This window comes from Mustela putorius, unplaced genomic scaffold (assembly GCF_011764305.1).
Source record: "Mustela putorius furo isolate JIRA1106 unplaced genomic scaffold, ASM1176430v1.1 tig00003834_pilon_pilon_pilon, whole genome shotgun sequence".
NCBI classification, from domain to species: Eukaryota; Metazoa; Chordata; class Mammalia; order Carnivora; family Mustelidae; genus Mustela; species Mustela putorius.
The window spans coordinates 53,541,287-53,553,648 of NW_025421987.1; the positions used below are offsets into that span (position 1 = coordinate 53,541,287).

Here is a 12,362-nt window from a genome sequence, read left to right on the forward strand (position 1 = left end):
ATATCTAATTTTTACTGTTGCCACATTATTTAAAATGTCTCCTTTTCAACAACAACAACAACAAAAGACATGCAAAGAAATGAGAAGGTATAGTTCACTCATAAGAAAAAAGCTATCAGGGGCGCCTGGGTGGCTCAGTGGGTTAAAGCCTCTGCCTTTGGCTCAAGTCATGACCCCAGGGTCCTGGGATCGAGCCTCATGTAGGGCTCTCTGCTCTGCAGGGAGCCTGCTTCCTCCTCCTCTCTCTCTCTCTGCCTGCCTCTCTGCCTACTTGTGATCTCTGTCAAATAAATAAATAAAATCTTTAAAAAATAAATAAATAAATAAAAAGCTATCAACTGCCCGTGAGGAAGCAAAGATGTTTGACCTACTAGGAAAAAAATTTAAAGTTATGTTCAAAAACCTAAAGCAAACCATGTCTAAAAATACTAAAGGAACGCACAAAAACTATGTCTCACCAAATACAAAGTCTATTGTCAAAAAGTGAAGTAAAAAAAAAAAAAATTTCACTAGAAAGGCTCAATAGCGGATATGCGGAGGCAGAAATATTAATGAAGTTGAAGACAGGTCAATTAGATTAGTCTAAGAATGGTTAAAGAGTCTGAGAAATAGAAAGACAAAAGATGGAGAAACATGAACAGGCCTTAGAGATCTGTGGGACAATAGCAACCATATCTAAGATACACACCAGTCTCAGAAGGAGAGGAGAAAAGGGGTAGAGAGGATATTTGAAGAAATAATACCTGAAAACTCCCCAAATTTGATGAAAAACGTTAATCTACATATCTTAGAAAGTCAACAAACTCCAAATAAACTAAAAGAGATCTAAACCCAGACACAGCATAATTAAGCTGTGGTAAAAAATGCTGAAAGCAACAAGAGGAGAAACACCTTAGTTATAGGGGGATCCTCAATAAGGTTAAATATCTGATTTCTCATTAGAAAGCATAGAGGCCAGAAGACAGTGCAATAACTTTTCAAAGTGCTTCCAAAAAAACTAAAGCCAAGAACTGTATATCCAGTAAAACCACCCTTCAAAAGTATAGGAGAAATTAAAGACATACCAGTTAAACAAAAACTGAGAAATCACCACCAGCAGACCTGTCCTATAAGAAATATTAGAGACCTACATCTGAAATCAAAGGACTAGACAATAACTTGAATCTACACAAAGAAGTAAGGACTACAGATAAGGGTAATTAGGTAAATATAAACAGTATAATTTCTTTTGGTTATTAACTTTTTTCTCCTACCTGATTTAAAAGTACATAAAACAATCATAAATACATGTTGATGAGCATTCACTGTATATAATCTGTATGTTAACAGCACAAAGGAATGGGGGATGAGGGAAATGGAGCTATCTATAAGCAAAATTTTTATATGCTATTAAAATTAAATTGGCACTAATCCAAACTAGATTTTTTATGAATTAAGATATTAACTGTAATTTCCCAGAGCAACAAATAAGGAAACAACTCAAAATATATAGCCAAAGAAACAAGGAACTTAAAATGGCACACAGAGAATGTTAACACAAAAGATGGCAGTAATGCAGGCCAGACAGAAAGGTCACATACTGTATGGCTCAATTTATATGCATTGCATACAGTAGGCACATCCATAGAAGTAGAAAATAAATTAGTAGATACCAGAGACTGAGGAGAGAGAATAATGGCGAGTGATTTCTAATGCATACAGGGTTCTTTCTGGAGTGATGAAACATTCTGGAACCAGACAGCGGGGACAGTTACATAACCTTGTGTATAAAAACCACTCAAATCTATGTACACTTAAAAAATGGTGAATATTGGTAGGGGTGCCTGGGTAGCTCAGTGGGTTAAGCCTCTGCCTTCAGCATAGGTCATGATCTCAGGGTCCTAGGATTGAGCCCCGCATCGGGTTCTCCGCTCAGCGGGGAGCCTGCTTCCCCCTCTCCCTCTTCCTGCCTCTCTGCCTACTTGTAATTTCTCTGTCTCTGTCAAATAAATAAATAATTTTTTTTAAAAAAATGGTGAATATTGAGACACCTGGGTCACTCAGTTGGTTAAGCCTCTGCCCTCAGGTCAGGTCACTATCCCAGCATCCTGGGATCAAATCCTGCATCATGCTCCTTGCTGAACAAGGAGCCTGATTCTCCCTCTGACTGCCCTTCTCTCTGACAAATAAATCTTTAAAAAAATAAAAATGGTGAATTTTATGGTAGTGTTTATCACTTTTTTAATTGTCTGAAAAAGACAAGGGAATGCTGCTTCAAACCACCACCAAGATCTGTCTACTGATTTTTCACTATAGCCTGACCAATCAGATTATCAGATACTCCTTCTCTAGTCCTTTGGAGATATTCATAAGGCATAGCTCTATCCTCTCCCAGTCCCATCCTCTCTGCCAATGCCTGCAAGCCTGATATTTTTTTACACAAAACTATGCAAATCCTAGGAAATATACAACCTCAAAAAGGCAAAAAGAAAACAACCAATATATTTTAGATTTTATCTCAAACAAGAAAATTAGGTAAGTTTCTTTTATTGTAATAAATTATCACTTATTAAAATTAGGTAACTGTCACTTACTACAGATGTAAGTAATTACTGATAGTAGACAGTAGATAGATAGTAGAAAGTAATTAATGATAGTAGAATTTAAAATAGAATACATATAGGCCAAAATGCTAGAGACAACAAAAACAAAGAAAACAAGACCTGAGCACCAAGACAAAAAAGGACATATTAAAAAAAAAAGATTAAAAACAATAAAAAGAGAATTATGACTACTTATAACAATATTTTTAGAATAGGAAAAAAATAATCTATTTTATTATAAAATACTTTGATGTGTCAAGAAATAAATTTAACCATAAACTTTAAAAAGCACGTTAAAAAAAAAAATTAGCAATTCCTGGGGCACCTGGATTGCTGAGTCAGTTAAGCCTCAGACACTGACTCTTCAGCTTAGGTCATGATCTCAGGGAGATCCAGCACCACACAGGGCTCCACACTCAGCAGGGAGTCTGCTTCTGTCCCTAGCTCTCCCCCTGTGCAAGTGCAGTTGGAGGCACTTGCACGCACGTGCGTGCTTTCTCTCTAAAACAAATAAATAGGCTAACTCGGTTAACCATCTGTCCTCAGCTCAGATCATAATCCAGGGGTCCTGGGATTGAGCCCCACATCAGGCCCCCAGGATTCTTACTCAGCGGAGAGTCTGCATTTCCTTTTCCCTCTGTCCTTCTCCACCCCTCCCCAACTGAAGCTCTTTCTCTCTCAACTAAATACAATAATAAAATCTTTAAAAATAAAATAAATAATCTTAAAAAAATAGCAATGCCAACTTTTTGTATCAAAACTTAGGAGATACAACTAATATAGTACTTTGAAAAATGTTTAAAAGATTAAAAGCTATTTTTTTTTAAGATTTTAATTTGACAGATAGAGATCACAAGTAGGCAGCGAGGCAGGCAGACAGAGAGGAGGAGGCAGGCTCCCAGCTGAGCAGAGAGCCCGATGTGGGCTTGACTCCAGGATCCTGAGATCATGACCTGAGCCGGAAGCAGAGGCTTTAACCCACTGAGCCACCCAGGCGCCCCAAAAAGCTATCATTATTTTTTTAAAATATTTTATTTATTTATTTGACAGAGACACAGCAAGAGAGGAAACACAAACAGGGGGAGTGGGAGAGGAATAAGCAGGCTTCTCACTGAGCAGGGAGCCCCATGCAGGGCTCCATCCCAGAACCCTGGGATTAGGACCTGAGCTGAAGGCAGATGCTTAATGACTGAGCCACCCAGATGACCCTAAAAGCTATTATTAGTAAGGTTAAAATGAAGCATTCAAATCGAAAACCTAAAAATAAAATAAAATAAACTTCAGGAAAATAAGATAACAGATACAAAACAGAAGGAATGAAGAAAAATAACAACCATTAAGAAAAATCCAAGAAAGGTTGTTTGAAAAGATGAAACTTAAATCTCTACCAAAACTAACTGATAAAAACTAGACACAAATGTATAGCACAAAGAATGAACACAGTCAAAATGTTACTAAGCACAACTCTGCAACAATAAGTATGAAAATTTAGATGATTTTCTTTAAAAATATAAATTGCCAAAATTGACTATTTGAATTATGCTGAGTTTGAATGAAATGAGAATTAAAAAGTACATAATGTATGATTTAATGCATATAAATCTCTAGAACAGCCTAAATTAACTATGAGCAACAGAAATTAGGTTGTAGTTGTAGGGCAGGTAGAGCAGAAATGAACAAGAAAATACAACCAAACTTTTAGGGGTGATAGAAATAATCTACATCTTGCCTAAAGTGGTGATTATCATATATTTATCTTTCTCAAAACTCATGGAATCATTTACTTGAAAATATGCATATATTCTCATGTAAATCCCATCTCAATAAAACTGCAAAAAGTTGAAAATAATAACTATGCAAAGTTAAATACCTCAATTTTTATTATATTCTCACAATAGTGATCAATCCCAAAATGACCATCAATAAGGAAACTAAAAATATGATATAGATTTGTACTGACATGAAAAGATAGTCCTAATATTCTACCAGGAGAAAAAAGGGTGATCACTATAACATACTAATAACGATCATATTTTTTAACACATAATATAATTTCAATTTACATGCATATGTTCATAGAGTGAAGTGTGAAAAAATAAAATGAATAAGTTATGGTCCAGAATGATAAACTACAGGGAGATTTAGTGTTTTTTCTTTTAGCCATTTAAAAATAATGAATATGTATTACTTATAAAATAAATAATACATATTTTAAAAAATAAAAAAACTTAAGTGATGATTACTTTTAATGGGTTCAATATTTTTATTAGCTTATTAATATCATGGAAATTATTCTAACTCAACAAATAGTAAATGTTCTAAAATCAGAAACCATAATCCAGTATTTCACAATGGCTTAAAATAATTTAGAAAACAATCAAAGTTTTGAAAAAATAGCACAAATCAGAAATAGGCAAGCTCAGAGATTGATATGAGAACTAAAGAAGAGATGAACAGGGATGCCTGGGTTCCTCAGTCAGTTGAGCATCTGCCTTTGGCTCACGTTATGATCCCAGGGTCCTGGGATTGAGTCCCACATCAGGCTCCCTGCTCTGTGAGAAGTCTGCTTCTCCCACTGCCTGCAGCTTCCCTTACTTATGCAGGCGCGCTCTCTCTGACAAATAAATAAAATATTTAAAAAGAAAAAAAGAGATGGATAGGACATTGGAACTGATAGATTTCAGGAAAAAATTAGAAATGAAAAACTATTTCAGAATTAAAAACTAGAAGGAACACAAAGTGCACAGACCTTGCAGATAACTATATGGTAAGGGAAATAAATGATGAAAAATTAAAAAGTGAAGAAGTTTAACAGAAAGGAATTCAGAGGGCAAAAGATATGAACAGACACTTCTCCAAAGAAGACATAAAATGGCTAAGAGACACATGAAAAAATGTTCATCATCATTAGCCATCGGGGAGATTCAAATAAAAACCACATTGAGATACCATCTTACACTAGTCAGAATGGCCAAAATTAACAAGACAAGAAAGGACAATTGTTGCAGAGGATGTGGAGAAAGGGGAACCCTCTTACACTGGCGGTGGGAATGCAAGTTGGTGCAGCCACTTTGGAAAACAGTGTGGAGATTCCTTAAGAAATTAAAAATACAGCTACCCTATGACCCTGCAATTGCACTACTGGGTATTTACCCCAAAGTACAGATGTAGTGAAAAGAAGGGCCCCAATATTCATAGCAGCAATGGCCACAATCACCAAACTGCCAAAAGAGCCAAGATGCCCTTCAACAGACGAATGGATAAAGAAGATATGGTCCATATGTACAATGGAATATTACGCCTCCATCAGAAAGAATACCCAACTTTTGTATCAACATGGATGGGACTGGAGGAGATTATACTGAATGAAGTAAGACAAGCAGTGAGAGTCAATTATCATATAGCTTCACTTAGTTGTGGAGCATAAGAAATAACATGGAGGACAGTAGGAGAAGGAAAGGAAAAGTGAATTGGAAGAAATCAGAAGGGGAGACGAACCATGAGAAACCGTGGACTCTGAGAAACAAGCTAAGGGTTTTGGAGGGGAGGGAAGTGGGGGATTAGATGAGCCTAGTGGTGGGTATTAAGGAGGGCACCTGTTGCATGGAGCACTGGGTGTGGTGCATAAACAATGAATCTTGGAACACTGAAAAAACAAAATTAAATTTTAAAAATGTTAATATAATTTAAATTTTTTAAAAAAAGGATTTCAGAGACAGCAATAGACATATACACGGGCACAGATATATGCAGAGGAGATCTAATACATAGATGGTAGAATGGAGTCCCTGAAAAACAAAACAAACACTTAAAGCTATAATTAAAGAAAAAATAACTGGAACAGAAAAAAATGAAGTTACAGGGCAATCATAAGACCTTTCAAGATAAGGAAAAATACCCTTTAGTTATGGAGGCAAAAATACCCAATTCACTTATATGGGAGAGAAATCATATTGTCATCAGAATTCTAACCAACATTTTATGCAACATCAAAATATCACATAGCAAAAAATGGGTCAAGGACTTTGTATTTAGCCAAACTGCCCGTTAATATAAATATCACAATTAGAAACACAGAAAAACTTAGGAAATCGTGTTCTTTCCTAAGAAATTTCCTAGCAACACATTTCAAACAATTACAAAATATTCTAAGAAGCTCCAATATAAAGAAAATATAGGAGGTGTGCTAGGTGAGGTGGCTCAGTCACTTGTCTCTAAGGGTCATGAGATCCAGCCCCTTGTGGGGCTCCACACTTGAGCCTGCATAAGATTCTGTCTCTTCCTCTCCTGACCCTCCCCGCACATGCTCTAGCTTGTTCTCTCTCAAAAAAAAAAACTATAAAAAGACATTTTTAAACAATCAAGAAAACTGATTATGAATTAGTTATTAGATGTAATAAGGAATTACTAATTTTAAGTATGAAAATAACAAAGTTTGAATTTTTTTACAGAGACATACTGAATTATATGAATGTGAACTGATACAGTAGAGATTTTTTGTCCTAAAGGACAAAAGAAAAAGTGATGAAAGAAATGTGAGAAAAATTTGTTATATTTGGGTATATGGATTTGGGTATATGGGAGTTTGTTATACTATTCTACTCTTATGCATGCTTAAAATACTTCATAATAAAAAAGAAAACTAGTGACACATCATCCAAATAACGCAAAACATCCTACATAACCATAACAAAGACAACTTCTCACCAGCTATGAAATCATGTACTATCTCTATCTCTCACACATACACACAATGCAAAAAGAGAAACAGTAAGATAGACATAGGGAGAAAAATTAGGAGACAGGTAGTCTTACTACAGAAAGGGGAAAAAAGGACCTAAAAATAGACAATTCCCTTATCTAGCAGGAATTAATCTTCCTAAATTAAAAACACTGAAGTAGAGAAATGCGGTAAGGGACAGAAGCGGAGAAAGCAAAGAACTGACTTGGAAGTTACTCTACAAATGTACCCCAAGTATCTGCTTTTTGGGCCAGTCATCTAACCCTCCTAAGTTTTAGTTCTTCAGTTATAAAAACGGGATAACAGATGTTCTATCTACCTTTGAGTCATTACAGCTATCAAATGAAACCATACTGGAAAAAGTGCCCTGTGTATTACAAGCAGAATATAAATGCAAAAGAAAATTAGTCATTAAATATTTGTTATCTCTTAACTAGATACATTCTAATTAAAGTAAAATAAGTAGTAATTGTACATATCACCTTCAAATTCTTTTCTAGGTTAATAAGATAAATATATTTCAACTTAATATGTAATACTCACTACTCCTGTGTAATAGCGTAGTCCAACTACATGACCTCTCAAAGTTCCAAATAAAACTGAATCTAGCTCTTCATCACTAGTTAGGAAGTCATCTGGAGGTATAATATCTTGGAATTCAAAACGGGGAAAGAAAGTTGGATATGAGAGGCGTGGAAAATTTCCATGGGTTCCGTATTGGACAGTCTGCAAGTACTTCCAAACAGGATCTCTATTAAAAAAGAAAAAGCACAAGAAAATGATACACCATTTTAACCAAAGACCATGTTATATACACAGGCCAAATGTTTTCTCATTTTATTTCGACATGTTAAATCTTTAGAGGGAACTGTTATATAAAAAGATCGACAGAGTGCTACTATGGGTAAAGCAGGTATTGGAGTGAGTGGGGAAGGTCTCCAGGAACCCTACCTGCTCCGTAATGCCTCTTCTACCCACTGAGTACTCAAAATGAAAACTCCAACAAGGGCTCACAAATCTTTTTCCTAGTGATGATAACCTACTTAAACTAAAATGTATATGATGTCTGTAATTCTAATCACACACCATTATTTCAAAAAAAATCGAACTAGAAAGGACTTGCAAATATGGAACTATTATTATATGTGAAGCCATCTATACGGTTACAGATAATACGTCCAGCATCCACTATTTTAATTCTCTCCAAACAGAACCCTTATTCAGGCATCCAAATCATACCATCATGGGAAGATGACCTCAAGCCTTCCATTCCCATTGGTTTAAGGGTACCCTCAATCCTTTCATGGATAACTGTTCCAGGAAGAGGCGTGTGCACCAATTTGGAAAATGAAAAATAAGGGGAAGTCCATTGAGGGGCTTCCTGAAACTTTCCTAAAAACAGACGGAAGCTATTTCCCCGCGTTTTCCTTGTACGCTCCGCATACCTCTGGCTCCATTGCAAATACATATTTCCAGGTATGTACATGCACATAAATTCTAAGCTACCTGGGGACAAGGGCTCTCTTAATTGGTCCTTTATCCGTCTAGCGCACATTGAGCATCTAACGGGTGCTGACTGAATAAAGCTCAGATCAGGACCCATGTTAAAGAGCGGAGCTTTGAATCCCGGGCCCCCCAGAATCCCCCCATAACCCCTGATATGCCCAAGCCCTGGCATGAGGCTCGCCTGAGGAGCCTCCCCTCGCCAGCTAAGGCAATGCATTTATTTCTCCGGCGGTGATATGAGCCACCAGCAAGACGAATATAAGCTGCACCGGGAACGCGAGGAGAACTCGAAGGGAACGCAGGGAAGGTCAGGTTCATTTGGGGACGCCAACAGGCCGTTACCCCCTGCGCCCCACCCCCTTCGCCCCCTTCACCTCTTGAACATCCAGGACATGGCGCAGAGCGGGTAACGAACGGAACGCTTGGGCGCCCCAGATAGCTCTCGAGCCGCCTCAATACGCCTCCCTCCAGGCCCCACAGCCGAGAAGCTGAGGATAGGTTCCGAGCGCCGAAGGAAAAGCGCTCTGGTGGAAGTGAGACGCCGCGAATCTAGTCAGACGTCGACGCCGTCGCCTTCTAGCAACAATCTAAGAGACCAGTGACGCTTTGTGACTGACACTGGCAAAGTCCAATCGCGAGGAGAGGGCCTACGGAAATAAACCAATCAGAGCATGGAAGGGAGGGCAACTCCGCCCCACGCAGGGATTCAAAGACTGTAGGGGGTCCCGGCTGCAGGGGCGGTTCCATCCGGGTTCTTCCCCGCCCCCGAGGCGAGCGCGCGGGAAAGCCACGCGGCCCTAGGAGTCAGAGTGGCGTGCGGGCGGTGTCTGCGTTTTCGATTTGATTCCCAGCTTCAAACGCAGCAGAATGACCCTCCTTTTCCATTGTTTGTCTCAGACCCATTCTTCAGGCCTGACCTCATCCTGCCTCATCCTTACCTCATCTCATGTGACCTGTACCAGGATTTTACACTGAATAAGCTCCGCGATTTTATGAGCCCTGGAGCGACCAGCGAGATACTTTATTTCATTTCCTGGGGTGAACCTCGGGTGATTGCCCTCAAACTATTCATTTTAAGTGTCACTAGCGAATCTATGAGACACAACGAATTCAGGAGACTTTAATTGGAATTTAGATTTACAGGGTTCCCCCCCCTCCCGCTTCCATTTTCTTTTTTAAGGAAAAATTGATTTCTAGTAGTTGTTGATAGCTGGGAGTGATGAGCAGGGCCGGGTACACCTGAGGCACGTGGCTGCCCGTGTGAATAGGTGGAAAGAAGCTTGTTTTCCTTCAGGAGGAACGGAGCTACACAGTTGGCTTTTGAGTCAGAGGAGAATCAGAAAATGTACTTTGGGGGGGTTGGCCAGCGGGCTGACTGCAACCAAGAGGCTGGCAAGGCTGAGCTCTGCAGCTTGGGAGCCCAGAACAAGCTAATTCAGCTGACCTTTAAAATGGTGCAGCAGCAGCACCACAGTAAGAAGCTGGTGCTGGTTTTGAACAGCACTTAGGCCCTGTGTAACTGTCAAAGAAGAATGAAAAGATCAAAGAGGAAATGTATCTGTGAATGTGGTCAATATTGGCACTTGCCCTTCATAGAGTGGTGCTTTTTACATTTCCTTCAGCAGAGTATGAAGAGTAGTCAATAAGACAGCTTTTTGAAGAGGCATTTGTTCATTTTCTTAAGCTATCATCTGTAAGCATGAACTAGCAATGGAAAGAGAAATTGAATTTGCAGCAATTTATTCATTTCACTAAACAGAAGGAAGATGATGAAGATGATGAAAACAGTGGCATTTCAAATAATATTAATTTACTTTCTTCTGGAACGATTAGATAAATGGCAATATAGTTCAGTTTTTGGTGTGCCAAAATCTAAGTAAGTTTTTGGAAAATATGCCAGAAAGCACCCAGACTGAAAATGTTGTATGTGTAAAATCAATGAAGAAGCCATGATCATTAGACTGAAAGACAAAATTGCTAATATGAAAAGAGAGGTAAACCCAACTCCTTAAGATCTGTAATTACCACCCCATTGTTAAAGAATGCAGATTAAGGTAAAAAAAATGCCATTTAAAGTCAACTTTTTTGACATTAAAAACAATTTTAGTGTCTTACATTGTTTTACATTTCAGATCTAGCAGCTGAACAGTCTTTCACTTAGTCATGGCACAAAGGGGATGGTGGTGAATGTAAGAGCCGGATTCCATAGAAATTTAGAGTCTATGATAGAGTTTGTATTTTATTTTAAATGTAGTAGACCCTCAATTGTTTTTAGCAAGAGAATAACACTGTGCGTTAGGCTTTAAAGAATCCATTCTGGCAGCCATGTGGAGATTATAGGGAAAAAACAGAAGTAGGCTGCTTAGTAGATAATTAGGAAACAATTGTGTCCAGCTAAGAGATAATGGTAGCTTGGAAAAGGGAGATGATGAAGCTAGAGAACCAACACAGTGTGCTGATGGATTTGGTATGGATGCTGAGGAAGGGGAAGGAATAAAAAATTCCTCCAGCCGCTCACTTTCCAGTCACAAACACACTTTCTCATCATTACCCGTTTATGCACATTAATCATGTCACTCTCCTGTTTGATGCTGTGAGCTTGAAATCAAAGAATGGCAGGTGTGACTCTTTATAATCTGTCCCCTACCTCCCACTCCTATCACTTCCCAACCCAGCCTGCCTATAAAAGCCTTCACTAACTTCTCTAAAAATTATATTTAGATATAATATAATATTTTCATACAGACCCACAAGGCCATTCTCACACCCCACAAAATTAATGATAAATTGATCTTTGGTATCTTCTAATAACATAATCAAATTTTCACAATTGTATAAAAAAATTTTTTTAAAAAATAATTTAACAGAATGGAATTTTGAAACCCTTGGCAAAGAAAACAAGAATCTGAATTTCCAAAAGGCCGACTGTAATACAAAATATTCCAAGTTATGTCCTAATAGGTTTGGAAGAATATATGATGTTGTGTGTTTGCTTGTTTGCATGTTTTATTCACCCGTAAGGAGATAAAGACAAAGTTCAGTGGAAGAGGAGAATTTTCAGGAATAACATAGTAGAGTTCACAGAGTAAATCTTTCTTAAGTGGATCTCAGGGAAAGAGCCTGAATGCCATCACCCTAGACCACAAAGGGAAGGATAATAGCCCAGTAATTTCTGGGGATCCCATTAAAAAAAAGACAGCTATGCTTCATTTTCCAGAGTGTAGCCTCAAGGTTCTGCAAATCTTAAGAGTCTTAAGAGATCAGAAATGTGCCAGGGCAATAAAGGAGTAAAAGCTAATAAGGTGGCTCTGTTAAGGAGCTCAAGGGCAGCCTTTCAAAAGCTTTTCATAATTCCCAGTGAGCCTCCAGCACTGTGAAGGTTCAGAAGTTGGTACCTACTGAAGGTGAATGGTGCCCAAACATAGCCTATAGGGTAAGAGAAAGGAGAATGATTCTGAAACCTGTATCTAATTGACTTTAAATCTTAAAATGCCTGAGCAACCTGGAAGTGACTAAATTAAGTTACCTCCCAT

At 38.1% G+C, this 12,362-nt stretch overlaps 1 protein-coding gene across 7 annotated transcripts in view; it reads right to left on the reverse strand.

The window, feature by feature from the left end:
* HLTF (helicase like transcription factor) overlaps positions 1-9,437 on the reverse strand; it is a 53,513-nt gene extending 44,076 nt beyond the window's left edge. For all 7 annotated transcript variants that reach the window (XM_004755494.3, XM_004755490.3, XM_004755491.3 and 4 more), the window contains exons 1-2: positions 9,204-9,437; positions 7,867-8,074 (exon numbers count right to left, since the gene is read on the reverse strand). In XM_004755494.3, coding sequence (XP_004755551.1) covers positions 7,867-8,074; positions 9,204-9,223 — 228 coding nt within the window. In that variant the 5' untranslated portion in view covers positions 9,224-9,437. The remainder of the gene's footprint in view (positions 1-7,866; positions 8,075-9,203) is intronic.
* Between the last annotated feature and the right edge of the window lie 2,925 nt (positions 9,438-12,362).